This window comes from Diabrotica virgifera, chromosome 1 (assembly GCF_917563875.1).
Source record: "Diabrotica virgifera virgifera chromosome 1, PGI_DIABVI_V3a".
In the NCBI taxonomy this organism is placed as follows: Eukaryota; Metazoa; Arthropoda; class Insecta; order Coleoptera; family Chrysomelidae; genus Diabrotica; species Diabrotica virgifera.
This window is the reverse complement of record NC_065443.1, coordinates 303704901-303723358: the sequence shown is the minus strand read 5'-3', so window position 1 is coordinate 303723358 and position 18458 is coordinate 303704901. Positions and strand designations below refer to the sequence as shown.

The 18458-nt window shown below is 32.1% G+C and overlaps 1 protein-coding gene across 1 annotated transcript in view; it reads right to left on the bottom strand.

Moving 5' to 3' along the window:
• The window catches only part of LOC126885737 (testicular acid phosphatase homolog), a 28399-nt gene extending 25286 nt beyond the window's left edge, over positions 1-3113 (bottom strand). The window contains exon 1 of the mRNA XM_050652516.1: positions 2714-3113. Coding sequence (XP_050508473.1) covers positions 2714-2875 — 162 coding nt within the window. The 5' untranslated portion in view covers positions 2876-3113. The remainder of the gene's footprint in view (positions 1-2713) is intronic.
• Positions 3114-18458: the final 15345 nt, after the last annotated feature.

The window sequence follows — 18458 nt, the reverse complement described above, 5'->3', positions numbered from 1 at the left end:
GTGATAAGAAAAATCTTAAAGAGTAAAAAAATGTAGGTTTTGTTATTGTAAATAAGTATGCCAGTTTCATTTTGTTTTTTCGCGAGAAAAAACTTGGTTAAGATATGGCTGTTCAAAATTTGCATACACTCGTGATTAGTGACCCGTTCAAGCTTTTTAACTATAATCGTTTCAAAAATAAGCACTTTAAACCGGTGAGACTGACAGATCATATAAAAAATAGATAAGTAAGTAAATTGTTTGTAAAGCGGTAGCGATTAATTTCATTTGAGGAGCTAAACACGGGGAGATTTGCATGATTTTTTACAAAAAAAAAGAGGGCCAACTTTATTTTGAGCGTAACTCGCTTATTTTTAATGCTAGGAACTTTTATGAACAATTTTAATAAAGCTTTTTATAAACACTTTAAAAAAGTTTAAACAGGTTTTTCCCGAAAAGTGCTTAATTTTTCGGTGATTTCACCTCGAAATATTTGATTTGGAATTAGACGCATAAGAACGTATTTTATTTTTCATGAGCTACAACTTTGTTTTTACTCGATTGATAGACTTTACTGATACACATTTTTTTAAGTTTTTTATAAGCTACGCTTTTGCTAGGGATATTTTTTTCGATTAAGTATTTACTGTTTGAGTTATTTGCGAAAAACCGTCCAAAAACTTAGTTTTTTTTTCGAAAAATAAACATTTTCAATCAAAAATAACTCGAAAAGTATTGACTTACATAAAAAAACTCTATGGAGCAAAAGTTGCTTAAAATCAGTCAATTTATCCATTTCCGGTCTTATTTTGAATATATGTTTTTTCACCCCCGAGAAGGGGTGACTGTCACCCCCCAAGTAAAAGCAACCAACAACACAATTACAACTTTGAAGTGGAAGGTAAGTAGAACCTATATCCAAATTTTCATGCAATTCGAAGTTGCCCCTGAAAATTACACGGTATCGCCGTATTTCCCGTTCATTTACTGGGATAACAATGAGATCAACAGTGACGAATTTAACGTACGTAATGGAGTCAGACAGGGATGCTTGCTTTCTTCGTTTCTTTTTAACTTAGATGTAGACTATGTTCTCTCCAAATTAGACTCCGACACAATAGGGATACAATGGACATTAACCACATGCCTAAGCGATCTAGAATATGCCGAGGATATGTGCTTATTAGAACAAAGGTTCCAAGATGTGGCTGACCAATTAGAAACTGGCTGGCGGGTATACTCCAAAGACGAATATCCAAATATACCAATCAAATTTCATGTCTGTTCTACTCTACGGATTTAAAACCATAAATGCCTACGAAGAATTGTTCGTATTTACTTACTTACACTGGTCTAATTTACTCTCTTTTAACGTAGATAAAAGAGCAGCATTATCCTATAAAGGAGCTCTTCAACAATAACAGCCAGCTCAGTACCGTTGATTCTGTAAAATTTCTTGGTATTTTTTTAGACAGCAACCTCAAATGGTCCCTTCATATCGATTCGTTAAGTAAGAAACTTGCCTCAGCTTGCTATGCAATAAGATCTGTCTCAAGGGAACTCAATTTAGCATCTTCTAAAATAACATATTTTTCGTTGTTTGAGTCTCATCTTCGATATGGTCTTCCTCTTTGGGGTTCTAGTACATCTGCCTAATTTGATGTTATTTTTAAATTGCAAAAAAAGCAATAAGATATCTGTCTGGCCTCAGAAGATCTACACATTGCAGAAGTTACTTCAGAGATCACGGAATTTTAACACTTCTATCTTTATGTATTCTAGAAACGGTTTGTTTAATTCGTAAACACCTTCATGTCTTTCCAGCAAGGCCCAATCGTCTTTACTCCACCAGAAATTCAATCTTTGATATTTATTTATCGATCCCATCCACTAAGTTAGTAAAGAAATCTATAATATATTCCGAAAAAAAAAACTTTACAACCATCTCCCGTTACAACTTAAATCTGTAACATCTTTCCCAAAGTTTCGTAAAATGACAAAAGCCTATCTATCTAAAAGACCATACTATTGGATAGAAAAATTTCTTAATGAACAACTAAGAAAATTGGGTTTCATACGCAGTAGCCTAAACTTGTCAGTTCCTAATGTTGTATTTTATTTATTTATTTATTTATTTGTTGTAAGTATGTTCAATTTGCAATTTATATAAATTTTGCAATAAATTGTGTTTGTCTTTATTTTTATATATTATATACTTGTATATTAACGATTCATCTAATTTTAGGAAATTGTAGTTGTTATTATTGTTATTGATATTATTTTTCTTTTGATTGTATGTGAATTTTGTCCATAAAATTGTAAAAATTTTCAGTGACAATAAAGTATATTTCTATTCTATTCTATTCTACATCATCAGAAACGAAGATCTGCTACACCTGACTGAACAAAGTCCAGAAGTCCAGAAAGTGGGGTTGAATCGGTAACATTCTCCGAGAAAATAGCTCCAGTATCGCAAAAAGTTCCCTAGAGTGGAATGCTCAAGGAAAAAGAACAACATCCCGGCACAAACTTGGAGAGGATCCAGCATGCACGAGATTTGGGGTCCAGGAGAGTCTTGGAATGAGGTGAAGACTTTATCTCAAAGTAAAACTCGATGGGGCACTTTCACTGAAGCTCTGTGCTTTAATTGATTAATAATAATATATACTCTTCATTTTTGTTGTGTTTAAAGTAGAAAAAGCATTTTAAATGTAAATAAAATCATTGTACTCACTTCTACAACTGATACCAACTCATCCTCTGCCTTACACCTACACCACAAATACACCAACGGCACTACCAAACTCAACCAAGTCGTCATTCTGATAGTAAAGACCTGTGCTAATAGAAAATTAACGCAGGTCACAAGCGATTTTACCCGTTTTTTAAAACCCATTTTTGTTAATGACTGTGTGATTGTCTATCATCAAACAATACTTTGAATCAATTAGTAAAATTTAAAAATTAACGTAAATTTATATCGTAGTTGAAATACATTTAGTAAAAAATGTTTTTCGTTAGTTTTATTAGAAATATTGACATTTTTAAAGACCTGTAGTTACACATTCAATGAATCAAATTAGATTAGGGAACAATACACTTTTTTCTACAATCGGAATAAATAAATTTTTTTTTCTATAATCGGACCAAGCAAATAAAGTAAATTGATTCACGTCGATGACCTTTGGCACATAAGTTTTGAGAAAAAGTCATCTAATCTAGTGACCGTGGCAACAACAAACAAATTAAGATTAGTTTATATTTATACAGTGTGTCTACGTAAGTTGGCGATATACATAATGTGAGAAACTTTTTTAGGACCTATTAATTTTACGAAAAAAAAATATTCTTTATAAAAATTTTTGTTTAGTTTAAAACGTAATGGTAGGGGAGCAAAGTATGCTAAATGTGCAGCCACTCGAGCGATTTGGGGACCTATTGGGTTGTGAAGAGTAGGTTCTAAAACCAAAAAAAGTTAAGTAAAGTTTTCCATTTTAGTGGGTACTTGTCTATTTTTGATTTAATTTTCCAATTAACTAGTTTTAATGGGAAATAAGCCACAATTTTACTAAAAAAATGATTTTATTAACGTTTCGACGCCAAAATCGGGTGTCGTTGTCAAAATACAAAAAATATTAATGAATTAAACAAAAATGTTGTTGCATAGTAAACAAATTCTTCTAATAATTTATTTAATTTGACTCATTTATATCGGCAATTTAGACATATACTATACATTTTAAAGTAGAATACTTTAAAATGATATTGCCAATATTTATGAGTTGCGAATTGCCGATATAAATGAGCCAGATTAAATAAATTATTAGAAGAATTTTTTTACTAAGCAACAACATTTTTGTTTAATTCATTAATATTTTTTGTATTTTGATAACGACACCCGATTTGGGCGTCGAAACGTTAATAAAATCATTTTTTTTAGTAAAATTGTGCTTATTTCCCATCAAAACTAGTTAATTGCAAAAATACCACAAAAAATAGCTTCAGAACAACATTAATTTTCCATTTCAAACAATCGTTTTTTTTAGATTATAGCGCCATTTATCCATAATTCGAAAAAATGTCTCAAATAAAAGTTACTTATTTTTACGTAAGGAATCCAAATCTGCAATAAAAAATGGGGGCTTCCATTTAAGATTTTAAAGTAACCCCCACCACACCTCAGTGGGGGTCGTGTTTGGTGCCATTCGATGGATTTTTCAAAAATATTGATTAAGTGAATTTTTCAGTTTTTCGATCTGATGTTCATTTCGCGGGATTCGTGTTTAAAATATTAAATTTACCCCCATCCCTCTCCGTGGGAAGTCGTGTTTGATATGATTCGATAAATTTTTGAAAAATATTGAGTACGTATTTTTTACTTTTTCGATCTGTCATTAATTTCGCGAAATATTCGCTTTTTTCTTGTGAATTTATGAGACTCACCCATTTCCTTACGCCCTCCTCAAATCGTCAGATTTTTGAAATATACACTGTTTTGCATGTACTTAACTTACCTTATCTTAATCTGACGATTTCGAGTATTTTTAGGGATAGATTTTTTTCGGCCCCCCTTAACGATGCATTAAGAGCCAATATATGGTAGAGGCTTGGGGTCCCCTATCATAAAATGTAACTATCAGATATGAAATTTTATTAGTCGTATTCGAATTACGTTAAAAATGTGATTTTTGCTCATGAGTAAAGTAGGTTTATTTGAAACAATGAGAACCTCTTCAATTCATATGATAAACACAACTTACTAATATAAACCAGGGCATTTAGGAAAAAAAAATGTTTTTAAATACAGCACCTAGAGACTTGCAACTTTTTGCATTGTGTTCAGGATGACGTCAGGAAAAAAGTCTACAATAGAAAAATGTATGGAAATGCATTGTTGCGTTTTAAAGCGCATAAAATATATCCAAAAGTACATAAACATGTCAAAATAAGCATATTAAGAGCCAGAATTTGTTACTCAGGGGTTTTTCGAGTTCATTGAACACGACTATGCAATCAGAACTGAGCTGCGAAGGCCTTGGTGCCTAGGGTTACTGCTATAAGGTACGTCAGTAAGACTTACGAGGGTTTTTGACACTTAATTGATGCAATTAGATTACTAGATAGATTTTGGAATCACTGAACACGAGTACGTCATTAGAACCGACCCCCCGGAGTACCTGGTACCCAGTGTCACTACTGAGGAACGTCATCTTCTAGAGTTGCTCGAGGTTTCAGCACTAAATTGATGCAATCAAATTACTCGGGCGTTTTTGGGGTTTCTGGACACGAATACGCCATGAGAACCTCCATCCGAAAACCGAAAACCATCGAAATTCCAGAAAGTGACGTGCATATCAGTCACCCTGGTCACTAGGTGCTCTGAGTGTCGGTTCTGTCATATTCGCGTTCAGCATCCCAAAAAACTCCGAGTAATCTGTTTGTGTCAAATTAGTGCCAAAAACCCCTAGGAACTTCAAAAGATGACGTACCTCAGCAGTGACCCTGGGCACCAGGTGCTAGGGGGTCGATTTTGATGGCGTATTCGTGTTCAGCGATCCCAAAAATCCCCAAGTAATCTGTTTGCATCAATGTAGTGTCGCGAAGCCTCGAAATTCCCGAAAATGACGTGCTTTAGCACTAACCATGAGCACCACGTGCTTCGGAGGTCTGATATGATTGCATATTCGTGTTCAGCGATCCCAAAAACCCCCCGAATTATAAAGTTTGTCCTTAATATACTAATTTTGACATGCTTATGCACTTTTGAATATAAAGTTGAAATTAAAATTAAGTTAATTCAGTTAAAAATTGAAATATAAATAACGTAAACGTTGAGGTTGTTCACGAATATCCTGAATCAAATAATCAAAGCTAATGAAGAGAACCAAATAATTAAAGTACAAAGAAGAATCAAATTGGCTTGGACAGCCTTTGGAAAGTTAAGGTGGATACTAAAAAGCACAAAGATACAACAGTACCTAAAAACTCTTGATTCTTCCTGTGCTGACGTATGGCTCAGAAACATGGACATTAATAAACGCCAACATAAACAAAATAGAAATAACTCAAAGAAAAATGGAAAGATCCATATTGGGAATAAAACTACAAGGCAACTATTCAAACAAATGGATAAGAGAGAAAACAAAAGTAAAGAGTGTGAAAGAACGTATGTTAAAGTGGAGATTTGCGGGCCACAATGTGAGGCAGGAAGATAAAATATGGAATGCTGAAATACAAAACTGGATACCGTGGACAGGAAGAAGTGGGAGAAGAATACTTTAGTTGCGATGGAAGGACGATATTACAAAAGCTTCAGGAACTCACTGGAAAAGCACAGCCAACGACAGACATATATGGAAAGATTGGGGGAAGGCCTGTGTCCAAAATTGGATAGAAATGACTTTTTTCCTGATGTCATCCTGAACACAATGAAAAAGTTGTAAGTCGATAGGTGCCGAATTTAAAAATCGATATAATCCAATCGATATAATCCGGTTAGTCCAGAAAGCAACTGCGCATCCGCTAGGAAAAATATTCCGATTCGGATTTTTGCACAATCTTACTCAAAAAGGACCCCTTTTAACAAATTTGCATGTTGCCAGGACCAAAAGTGGGTCAACAATTTTTTAAATGTTTTTTTCTTTGTTTTTTTCCTAAAATAATTTTTTTTTTGCATGGAACAAAATTTTTCTAGGTTTTTTGGATCATTCCAAACAGAAAAGGTTTTTAGTGGCATTTCTCTAAAGTTGATAGTTTTTGACATATAAGCGATTAAAAATTGAAAAATTGCGAAATCGGCCATTTTTAACCCTCAAAAACTATGTAAAAAACTGAAAATTTGAATGTTGGCAAGGTAGGTAGATATTCTTTAAACATCGATTGATGAAATCTCGAAGAGTTTTTTGCAATACAATATTCAAAACTCCTTTGTTTTTAATTGCGAATCAAGCGTGCGCGACACTATTTTTCACCGACAGTATGGTGCAAATGAAAGGAATAAATTCGTTATTTCGTAAACCGGCGACTTTAAGGAAAAATCCCGAAACTGGTTGATTTTTATTTTTAAGTTATGATATTGTGGCATATATGGTATACTAGTGACGTCAGCCATCTGGGCGTGCTGACGTAATCGATGATTTTTTTAAATGAGAATAGGGCTCGTGTGCTAGCTCATTTGAAAGGTTCTTCAATTCTCTATTCAGTAATATAAACATTTATATAATTATTTATACAGGGTGTTCTTCTACTTCTTTTTTTTTGTCAAATAATTTAATTTAATAAAAATTTTTTGGACACCCTGTATAAATAATTATGTAAATGTTTACATTACTGAATAGAAAATTGAAGAACCTTTCAAATGAGCTACCACGCGACCCCTATTCTCATTTAAAAAAATCATCGGTTACGTCATCACGTCCAGACAGATGACGTCACTAGTATACCATATATGCCATAATATCATAACTTAAAAATAAAAATCGACCTGTTTCGGGTTTTTTCCTTATAGTCGCCGGAGTACGAAATGACGAATTTATTCCTTTCATTTGCACCATACTGTATACACATGCAACGGTGGAAAATAGTGTCGCGCACGCTTGATTAGCAATTAAAAAACAAAGGAATTTTGAATACTGTATTGCAAGAAACTCTTCGGGATTTCATCAATCGATGTTTAAAGAATATCTACCTACCTTGGCAACGTTCAAATTTTAAGTTTTTCACATAGTTGTTGAAGGTTAAAAATGGGCGATTTCGCAATTTTTCAATTTTTAATCGCTTATATGTCAAAAACTATCAACTTAAGAGAAAAGTCACTAAAGACCTTTTCTGTTTGGAATGATCCAAAAAACCTAAAAAACTTTGTTCCATGCAAAAAATAAATTTTAGGAAAAAAAACGTTTAAAAAGTTTTGGACCAACTTTTGGTCCTGGCAACATGCAAATTTGTTAAAAGGGGTTCTTTTTGAGTAAGATTGTGCAAAAAATCCGAATCGGAATATTTTTCCTAGCGGATGCGCAGTGGCTTTCTGGACTAGGTGGTTTTAGTGCTAAATACCATGGTTTAATAACAAATAGTTGGTTTACATGTATTAACCTGTTGGTTTTTAAAATAGTGTTTTTTGAGAATAATTTCCGGATATTTACCTGACTGGACTACTAGACCAGGGCCCATCTGTAAAAATATTAGTACATTTGGACGTTGAGAGGTGACTCAAATTTTTTTGCAGAAATTGCTTGAAAATAACTCAAATAATAATATTTGAGTTATCCTCCCTCTCAAAAAGGTCCGGAACATTGTTTAAATAATCAAAATGTCAAAAAATGAAGGAAAAATTCGATTTTTTTCTTCGTTTTTTGATTATAACTTTAAAAGTATTCATTTTCGAGAAAAGTTTTATTGACATAAAAGGTGTGTAATTAAATTTCCTACAATATAGAATTGATTATAAATTTAAAAAATAGTCACCCTTCTTGCAAAATAGCAATAATTAGGAAAAAAACATACAAAAACAAGTATTTGCATTTTACGTTTTTAAACCATTTATGCTAAACTTAGGACCTTCATATTTCACCCAGAAAAACTCTATGATACAGTAAAATAATACTGTAAATTTCAGTAAGATCGGTTTAATAGATTTTGCAAAATAAATTTTGCAATCCAGGTTTCGCAAAAAAATTCATTTTTTCAAACTGTTACAGGACTGAAAATAAAGCAGATAGCAAGTAGACATTTTTTTGCTTATAGAAGTGTACCAAACCTTTCATTTGCAATTTGCAAAACTAAAATCGATTAACCACCACGGCGTCAGGAATTTTTTTAAATAAACATTAATTATTGGTGCTGCGCGCAGGACACCGGATAGTTTGCTCTGATTGGGCATTCCAATGACCTTTAATAATGATTGATACATTTTAATTTTATTACATTTCGATATAAATAAATAAATTTGTTTATTGCAAAATAAAAACACATGCTCTATCCTTTGAAATAACACTTTTTTAGCAAAAACTTTCTTTGTTCATATATTTTAACTTAGAGAATAAAAGTTTATTATTTTTAAACATATGCAATTGTTTAAACAATATTTCACAGACAATAATAAAATTAGTTTGATTTTTGTGGAATTAAAATATTAAAATACAACAAAATATAGAGTAAGAAAATAATATATTAGATAAAGATTGAAGAAATTTTGGTGGAAATCAACTTTGTGAATCGAACACCGCTCTCCTGCGCGTAGCACCAATAATTATTGCTTATTTAAAAAAATTCCTAACGCCGTGGTAGTTAATCGATTTTAATTTTGCAAATTGCAAATGAAAGGTACAGTACACTTCTATGAGCAAAAAAAATTTCAACTTGCTATCTGCTTTATTTTCAGTCCTGTAACATTTTGAAAAAATGAATTGTTTTTGCGAAAGCTGGATTGCAAAATTTATTTTGCAAAATCTATTGAACCGATCTTAATCAAATTTACAGTATTGTTTTACTGTATCATAATGTTTTTCTGGGTGAAATATGAAAGTCATAAGTTTAGCATAAATGGTTGAAAAACGTAAAATGCGAATACTTGTTTTTGTATGTTTTTTTTTTCGCAATTATTGCTATTTTGCAACAAGGGTGACTATTTTTTAAATTTTTAACTAATTTTATATTGTAGGAAATTTATATACGCAACTTTTATGTCAATACAATTTTCCACGGAAATGAATACTTTTAAAGTTATAATCAAAAAACGAAGAAAAAAATCGAATTTTTCCTTAATTTTTTGACATTTTGATTATTTAAACAATGTTCCGGACCTTTTTGAGGGTGAGGATAACTCAAATATTATTATTTGAGTTATTTTCAAGCAATTTCTGCAAAAAAATTTGAGTCACCTCTCAACGTCCATCTCAAAACAGATGGGCCCTGGACTACATCTAAAGTTGAACAAGCCCCTCTTCTCTGCACCAACTAATACGACTTTATTGCTTGTTTTTATCCTCGAAATAATTGAAAGAAACAAGATTCAACTGTTTTCTTTTGTGATATTGCCAGCACTTAATTATAACGCAGGATTCCCCTTCTTATCATCATCCATCAATTCTTTCTCTCACGTATGAAACGAGGGGAATTTTTCAATTAGATACTGGGCGATCTAATGGCCCAACACAAACTGCATTTTCTTTTCTTCTGTTATCATTTACACTTTTCCATTTCGTGAAATTCACGACTTTAATCGGTGGTGGATAAGTTCTTTCCATTATTTTTTATTTGCGTTTTGGTCGTTTGTGGGGTAATTTTGGTAGTTGTTTCCAGTTTTAAGGTGATTCCATTATCATTAGAAGATTAATATTTTTTTATCAAACACGTTGTACGATTTATTATTTATTCCAAACCGCATTTATTCCAAATTATATTAATGTAAGGAAATTTTTATCCAGATTAAGCAATACGGCTCACACTCCCTCTAAGGGGAAAACTGAGTCATTCCAGATACCTACGGTATAAAAGGATTGAGCTCTAGTTGGGCTCTTTCCGTGTTATCGAGCCCTAGTTGACTTGGTATGCTGGAATATCTCCCAAAATTTTCGTACACATATTGTCATCGCGAGCACCACAGCTTTCTGCATGGTCTTGTAAAGATGTTTATTCAGACCCAGTTTTTTTTTTCGAGGAGGTTCTTCAGAATGACTCTAGTACTAGACATAATAATCGGTATTGTCTGGGTACTTTGCATTCTCCATTGTAGGGATGGGAAAAACCTACCGGTTTTAACTTAAAACCGGTTTTGTTACGTCGCAATAACCGGTTTTACCGGTTGTTTTTTTGTCCCGGTTATAACCGGTTTCTTCTTTTTAAAGTAAAAACCGGTTATTAGGTTTTTATGGGGATTAGGATTAGGTTAGGTATTATTTTGGATCCCAATCATAATTATTATTCTCAAGTAATTATTCCAAACAAAACCATAATTCAAATTTTATTTTATAAATACAGAAGCAAACTGAAAGTGCAAACTCACATCAGCCAGAAACAATTAAGTTTTATTATAATAATTCATTGAAAAGGCATTTGTAATCATAATATTTACATAATAAGTGATCTGGTTGAAGTAGACGCAAACACCATCTATTTTTCACACTTGACTCTTGACATCGAAAGTGGGTGAATGACTTTTTCTGATTACCAAAAATAATGTTCTGAATGTTATGAATATCGAATTACCGATTACGAATACGAATCTCCAAGGATTTCCCTACGTTTTCAAAACGATACACCCATACAGGAAGTATTAAATGAGTTAAAATGTACCTATTATACAAATATACAAACGTGTTAAAAGAAATACATGATCATTTTTTTTGATGATAGTAAAAATAAAAGATAAATTGCATTATCCAATTTATTTTTAAGTAAATTATTTATGTTGGTATTATTTTTTTTAAATCCCATTTGAAAGAGTCTGGGAAATTTTTTATAAGTTGAAATGGTTGGGTTAAATTGTATATTATTGCAATATGTATATATTAATCTTACGCTATATTATATTTAATAATAATCAATAAATGTATAGTAATAATAAAATAATAAATAAATATAATAATTAATAGAATAAAATGGTTTTATTAAAAATTCTGTTTTATTTATATAGATATTGATGTTCTTTCGATAGTACTAATTTTGATCATATTAATATCGAGTAAAGTGGAGTATCGCAAACTAAAGTGCATTGTAAATATAACATTGTAACATATTGGATTAAACAAACCGAAAACCGGTTTTTTCAAAAACCGGTTTTTTTGGCCGGTCAAACCGTAAGCAAAAAAAAACCGGTATAACCGAAAACCGGTGTTTTGTCAAAAACCGCCATCCCTACTAAATTGTCTCCGTATTTGAATTTCCAGATCTCTGTACTTGGCGATCATTTCAGTAAATTTACTACGTAGATTATTGTTGTTAGGTATCATCATCATCATCACGTAGCGCTAAAACTCTGGGTGGGTCCTGGCTGACTGTACAACTTTCTTCCAATTTCGTCGGTCTTCCATCAACCTAGGGTCAAATTAGATGTTCATTTTTCGGAGATCTGCTTGGATGTTATCTCTCCATCGCATTCTGGGACGTCCGAGTGGTCTTTTGCCTGTAGAAATCTCCTCCCATACCAGTCTTACAAGTCTCCCGTTATCAAGTCTGTCCACGTGGACTGCCCATCTTAGTCGCTGTGATTTAGTTTCTTGTACAATATCGGTGTCATTGTAAAGTGCTTTTAATTCGAAGTTGGTTCTGATCCTATACTGGTTTGTGTGTTAGGTATCGCCACATCAATAAGTGTATTTGTCTAGTAAATTTATTAACTAGTATGAGATCTGGTCTATTACATGCCACTGTTTGATCTGTAAAGCTCTTAGAGCAGCTGAAGATAGAGACCAATGCAGAAACATTGTTAGGAATATTGGAAGAAATCAAGATCCTCAGTAATGGGAAAAAGACAAGAGAGAGAGACAGAGAGAGAGAGAGAGAGAGAGAGAGAGTTTGATCTGTGAGTACAATGCGGCCCAAATGTAGCTTGTGGTTGTCATTCTCAAGCATACTATCAGGGACGTATTGGTAATATGGCAGATGGTCCGTTTGCAGAAATCCCTGCTTGGTAGATATCTCTTGATGAAGGATCATTCCTACTGCGTCATGGCTTTCCTTGTATTCAGTTGCAGCAAATGTCTGGCAGCCCCCTATAACATATTGGGTGGTTTCTTGGGCTTGACATCCATATCGGCATTTTTCGTTTTGGACCTGAGGGTATTTGACAATATATTTCAGGTAATTTTTGATTAGTATAACCTGATCCTGAATGGCTAGTAATGAACCTTCTGTTTCTGGGAACATCTTTCCTGATGTCATCCAGTAGTTCGACGCTGTATTGTCGACATATTGGCTGACCTCATTGGGATGTCGCCCGTGCAGAGGTTTACCCATCCAGGTGCGCATTTTTTCATCCTTTGTAAGGTGGTTTATGCGCATTTCTGGTTCCATCAGTTTGGTCGGTGTTGTGGCAAATGTGATGTTGTACACTGCGCAAAAAAGTTATTAAATTAGCAGTCTGTTTATCTTATTACTCACCTATATCCATAAGTCCTCCTCGACCGAATCCTGCGGGCTGTACTTTTCCTCTGACCATATTTAAAACACGGCACTTGTCTAGTCCGAAGTGCATACTAATATCATTAGAGAGGAGTCTACAGTTTTTAGCATCTCACCTAGTTGGTTTCGAGTAGAAGCCATTAATTTCAAATCAATTTCCCTTTTATTTTACTTGAGACATTCTATATTGTACCTTATTAGGATTAAATCTTATAAAGAGAATAAACAGAATTTTTTTTTAAATTTACTGTTTTGACAGTAGCTATTAAGCAATATTCCTTTTCTGTGATTGGCTTAAATTTTTATGATCCAAACAAGTTCTTAACGTTTTATCAGGTTTTTCTACTAAAACTTATTTGTTCAACCACTCTGTAGGACCCTCACATTAAGATATAATGCCACGTTTTTCTAAATTTTAGTTCATATTCTTGAGGACATTTACCTAATTCAATGAATATATCAATATTTTGTTTAATAAAATCAATTTTTTATCTACGCTTTGTATTAAATCTAAATTTAAACATGATTTTAAACTTAAAATTGGCATAAGGTTATCTTTAACTACAACAAATTGTAGTTGAAATATTTTTTCTTACATGCATTTTAGTGTAATGATACCTACCAACAGATTAAATTTTAAATCCGCCATAAGTTTCTAACCTCAATTTGCACTGATTTATCTCATGATTTTTATTCATTTTATTTAAGGGCGTAGGCGCAAAAATTCGCGCCAATGTATTTTAAATGCATTAATTTTTTTTTCAAATTCTGAGAAAACTAATAGGTATTTTTGAAAAATTTAAACGCAGACTAAAAGATTACATTATTACCGAGGGCCGAAAGTCCTTTAGAATAACCAAAAAGTTTATTTTCAATAAGATACTTATTTAAAATTAAAAATCACCCAAAATTTTCTCTTTTTTTTTTTCATCCCTGTAACTTATTAAAATAAACATTATAGAAGTTTTCATGGCCCTCGGTAATAATGTAATCTTTCATTCTGCGTTTAAATATTTCAAAAATATTGATTAGTTTTCTCAGGATTCGAAAAAATGAATGCATTTAAAACACATTGGCGCCAAATTTTGCGTCTACGCCCTTAAGTAGTAGATTGTAATAATGTTTACATGTGAAACTGTATTTGCTTTAAAGTCTATTCCATATTCTTCAATTACTAACCTTTCAGACCAATCCTTATGTCCTTTTATTTCATTTACCTCAATTGAAGTTATCATAATTGTTTCGTGTTCACTATCCATATCTACTTTTTCTAACTTGGTTACACCGTACTGATGAAGACATAGTAACAAATACGTATCTATGGTTGCCTTTTTTATTCGTATGTACAATATGTTTTGAAAAAAAGTTTATTAGGACAAAGTACAGCTTTTAGTTTGTGAAAGTGGAAAAAGGAAATACTAAAATGGCAACAAGAAGGAAAGAGAAAACGAGGTAGGCCGAGAAAAAGTTGGAGCGAAGGAATAGACAAAGAGCTGAAAGAACGAAATATAGAAGAGAACCTATGGAGCAACCGGACGAAGTGGCGATTGGAAGGTGGAAAACAGTGGAGAACGTTATAAACCAACATGTAGTTAGACAAGTCGAAAACGGCGGGTTCGTTGGAATAAATATTCCCATCAGACTTTTTTGCTTAATCACATTTGTAATACACCCCAGAATAAGGTTCAAGAAGTCGCCCACGAGAAAATTGGTCCAAATTTTTTTTAACAATTTTTTTTAATGAAATTGCAAAAATTATTATTTTTGCTCTGGACAATTTTTTTTTAGCTTTTTTAGACCATTCTGGACAAAAAAGGTCTCTTGTAATTTTTCTCTGAAGTTGATGGTTTTGAAGTTATATCCAATTTAAAATTTGAAAAACGCAAAAAGACGCGAAAAACGCATTTGAAAAACGCGGCCATTTTTAAGACTTAATAACTCGGATAAAAATTATTATTATGAAAGTCAGAAAGTGACTAAATCAAAGTTTAAAGCTGTGTGATCCTGAAGAAATTTTTGTCATTAATTTATTACTAAGCTGTTATTTTTAATTATCAACAATAAGCCGTAAGAGCGTATCGACGCGGCTGTAAATGTGAGTGCGAGTAAGATGCCCCATTGGACTGCCGGAATGGCAGTCTCTCTCTCTCTCTCTCTCTCTCTCTCTCTCTCTCTCTCTCTGCTGGTGCTGGCGCTCATTATTATTACTTAAAAGTAATAGCTTAGTAATAAAATTATGACAAAAATTTATTAAGTATTATGTAGGGGGGGGGGGGGCTAACTTTGACTGACTTTCATAATAATAACTAGGGAGCGGATTTATATGCGGTCAATTTTGATGAAATATGCGCAAGATATGCACAAAAATTCAAAAAATGCGCATTTCGAGAAACCACAAATTTTCTGTTCTATTCTATTCTAAGGGGTTCTTTTATAGGGGGGGGCGGCAATCTTATTTATTATCTTTCAAATAAAATCATTTTTTTGTAATATATGCAATTTATTCACAGTTTTTATAAAAACTGCTACCAATAGTTACCTATTTAAAATAAAACAACAATATCACTATAAATATAATATTATCTTCCATTATAATTCACTACAATGTGTTTTTCCAAATTCTTTACGAGGAAACATATTCTTTGATTAGATAAAATATTTTTATAACTTGAAAAACTCATTTCAACATCAATAGAAGTAATTGGGGCGAATTTAAAATAACTTGTTAATTTCCGTTAGAAAATCGTAAAACTATGGTTAAAGGTGTAAATTCTCTTAACAATAGAGGATTTAAAAGAATCACCAGAATTATAGGTACTTACTAAACATAATAAAAGTAAATAAAATTCTGATTTCCGGGTAAACCATCCTTCATCACTTTAACATCCTACAATCATTTTATAACGGGTTACTATAAGCACTATAAGTACTTTGTGTAAAGATCGGGTATTTTTTAAGAAAAAACGAAAGGCAGTGAATGAGCCGTCCTCTTCAGGTAGTTCTCGAATTAATAGATACGACAGCCTGTGCGGGGAAATATTTTGTGTCAAATTAAAAAATTTAAAATTTTTTTTGAACTTGAAACGTTTTTTAATAGGCACAAAATATGCATGTTTCTTTAAAAATATGCAAAATTTAGTAAAGTTCTCAAATATGCGAAATATGCATGCAATATGCTTTAAGCATAAAATCCGCTCCCTAATAATAACTTTTAACTAATTTATTAAGCCTTGAAAATCGCCATTTTTCGTTTTGTTTCAATTTTAAACCTGAATATAACTCGAAAACGATATATTTTAGAGAAAAATTATAAGAGACCTTTTTTGTCCAGAATGGTCCAAAAAAACCTAACAAAAACTTGTACGGGCCAAAAATATTGAATTTTGCAATTTGATTTAAAAGAAAATTGTTAAAAAAAATTGGACCACCTTTCTCGTGGGCGACTTTTTGAACCTTATTCTGGGATGTCTCACGAATGTGATTACGCAAAAAAATCTCATTGGAATATTTTTTCTAACGAACCCGCCGTTTTCGCCTTGTCTAAGTGGTAGGTAGTAAAAACGTCTCTCTTGTCGATCTATTTGGCTATAATAATTCCATTGACATATTTTAATTATAGTTTTTTTTCTAAAGAGAAGAAAACTGAAGACGCTTTGGACATAAAATACTTTGCACATATAAGAAGGTGTGGCTGATAACAGATTATTGAGCTCTACCAGTTCATAAGAATTAGGAGAGCTAGTACAAGAACAACATTTAAAGATCAAATGGAACAGAACCTAAGAAACAAAATAGAAAGGGTAGAGGCCGAGCTTTTTACTTCTTTATAGAGAAAATTGATTTTTGGTCGTGAAGCGATGATTTAAAATGCAAGAATTATTTTCAAAATATAAAATTGAATATATTTGTTTGAATAAAAAAAAAGAATGTGTGTGTACTTTGTACGCACGTAAGAAGTTATACTTCTACTACATATTATGTGATTTTTAAGACAATACCAAAAATTAAAAAAAAAAAAAGAATAAAACGCACACAAACACATTGAAAAATGCCACAAAGAAAAAATGATTTCTGAACGATAATAATTGTTGGCAAAAATTTTAAATACGCATTTTCTGAAAAAAAAAATTATATAACAAATATACTTACAATCATAAAATGCATAAAAAAATAAAAAATAAAAACTTGCATCGGGAATCGAACCCGTGAATTTCGGGACGCTTTGATTCGTAATCGAAGCCTAGACTCACTCGTCCAATTCCACATGAGTTTTCCTTGTCCAAAATAGTCCAAAAGTCCAAAAATATAGGTATATGAAAACTATTTAAAAAGGCAGTATAACTATTAACTAACTTTTGTTTGTTGTTTCTTTTCACACAAATTTTAAAACGCAACAACCATAAATAATCAAACTACAGCTGTACCACAGCCGCCATATTGAATAATTTTTGACATGTCATTTGAACATCCAATCAGAACAAAGTTATAATGCGCATGCGCCGGGATCATAGGTTTTAACATATAAAAATTCACCCTCATATCGCCGGTAAAGAAGTATAACTTCAAAAACATTCATAAATATGACAACTAAGTATTGTTAGAAGAAAAATATTGGAACATAGATAAGGTCTAGGAACACATGGAATTTCAAAAAAGATGTGAATAAAAGTGGTAACAATAAAAAATATGTATTGTTGCTATAGTCCGGGAACCGAAGCTTTTCACTTCGCAATTTTTACAGAATGGATCGATTTGCTTGAAAATTTGAGAATACGTAGTGGATAGTCCAAGGATCAAAATTTATATGATGCCGAAAGGCGCTTTTACCATGGTGATGGTTACCATCCCATCTGAGGAGTGAAAATTTTTTATTATTTTGACTACAAAAGTGATAAAAACATTCATTCTAAGCAAAAAATATTATATACATTTTTTGTGATAAAATTAATACTTTTCGATTTATTCGCTATCGAAAGTGTTAGTTTTATATCGAAAAAATCAATGTTTTACAACATATACTCATTTATCATTCACTCAATTCTTGCCGTAGAAAAAATTTTTTGAAACCAAGTCCTTGGGAGTTTAATAACGTACAGTTTCATATTAAAACATTTTTTCAAATATCTGATGCTAATCTTTCTATTCTGAAGAAAATGGCATTTTTTACCAAACTACAAAAAGTCGTTTATGACATACATATACTCATTTATCATTCACTCAATTCTTGCCGTAGAAAAAATTTTTTTAAACCAAGTCCTTGGGAGTTAAATAACGTATAGTTTCATATTAAAACATTTTTTCAAATATCTGTTGCTAATATTTCTATTCTGAAGAAAATGCCATTTTTTACCAATTTA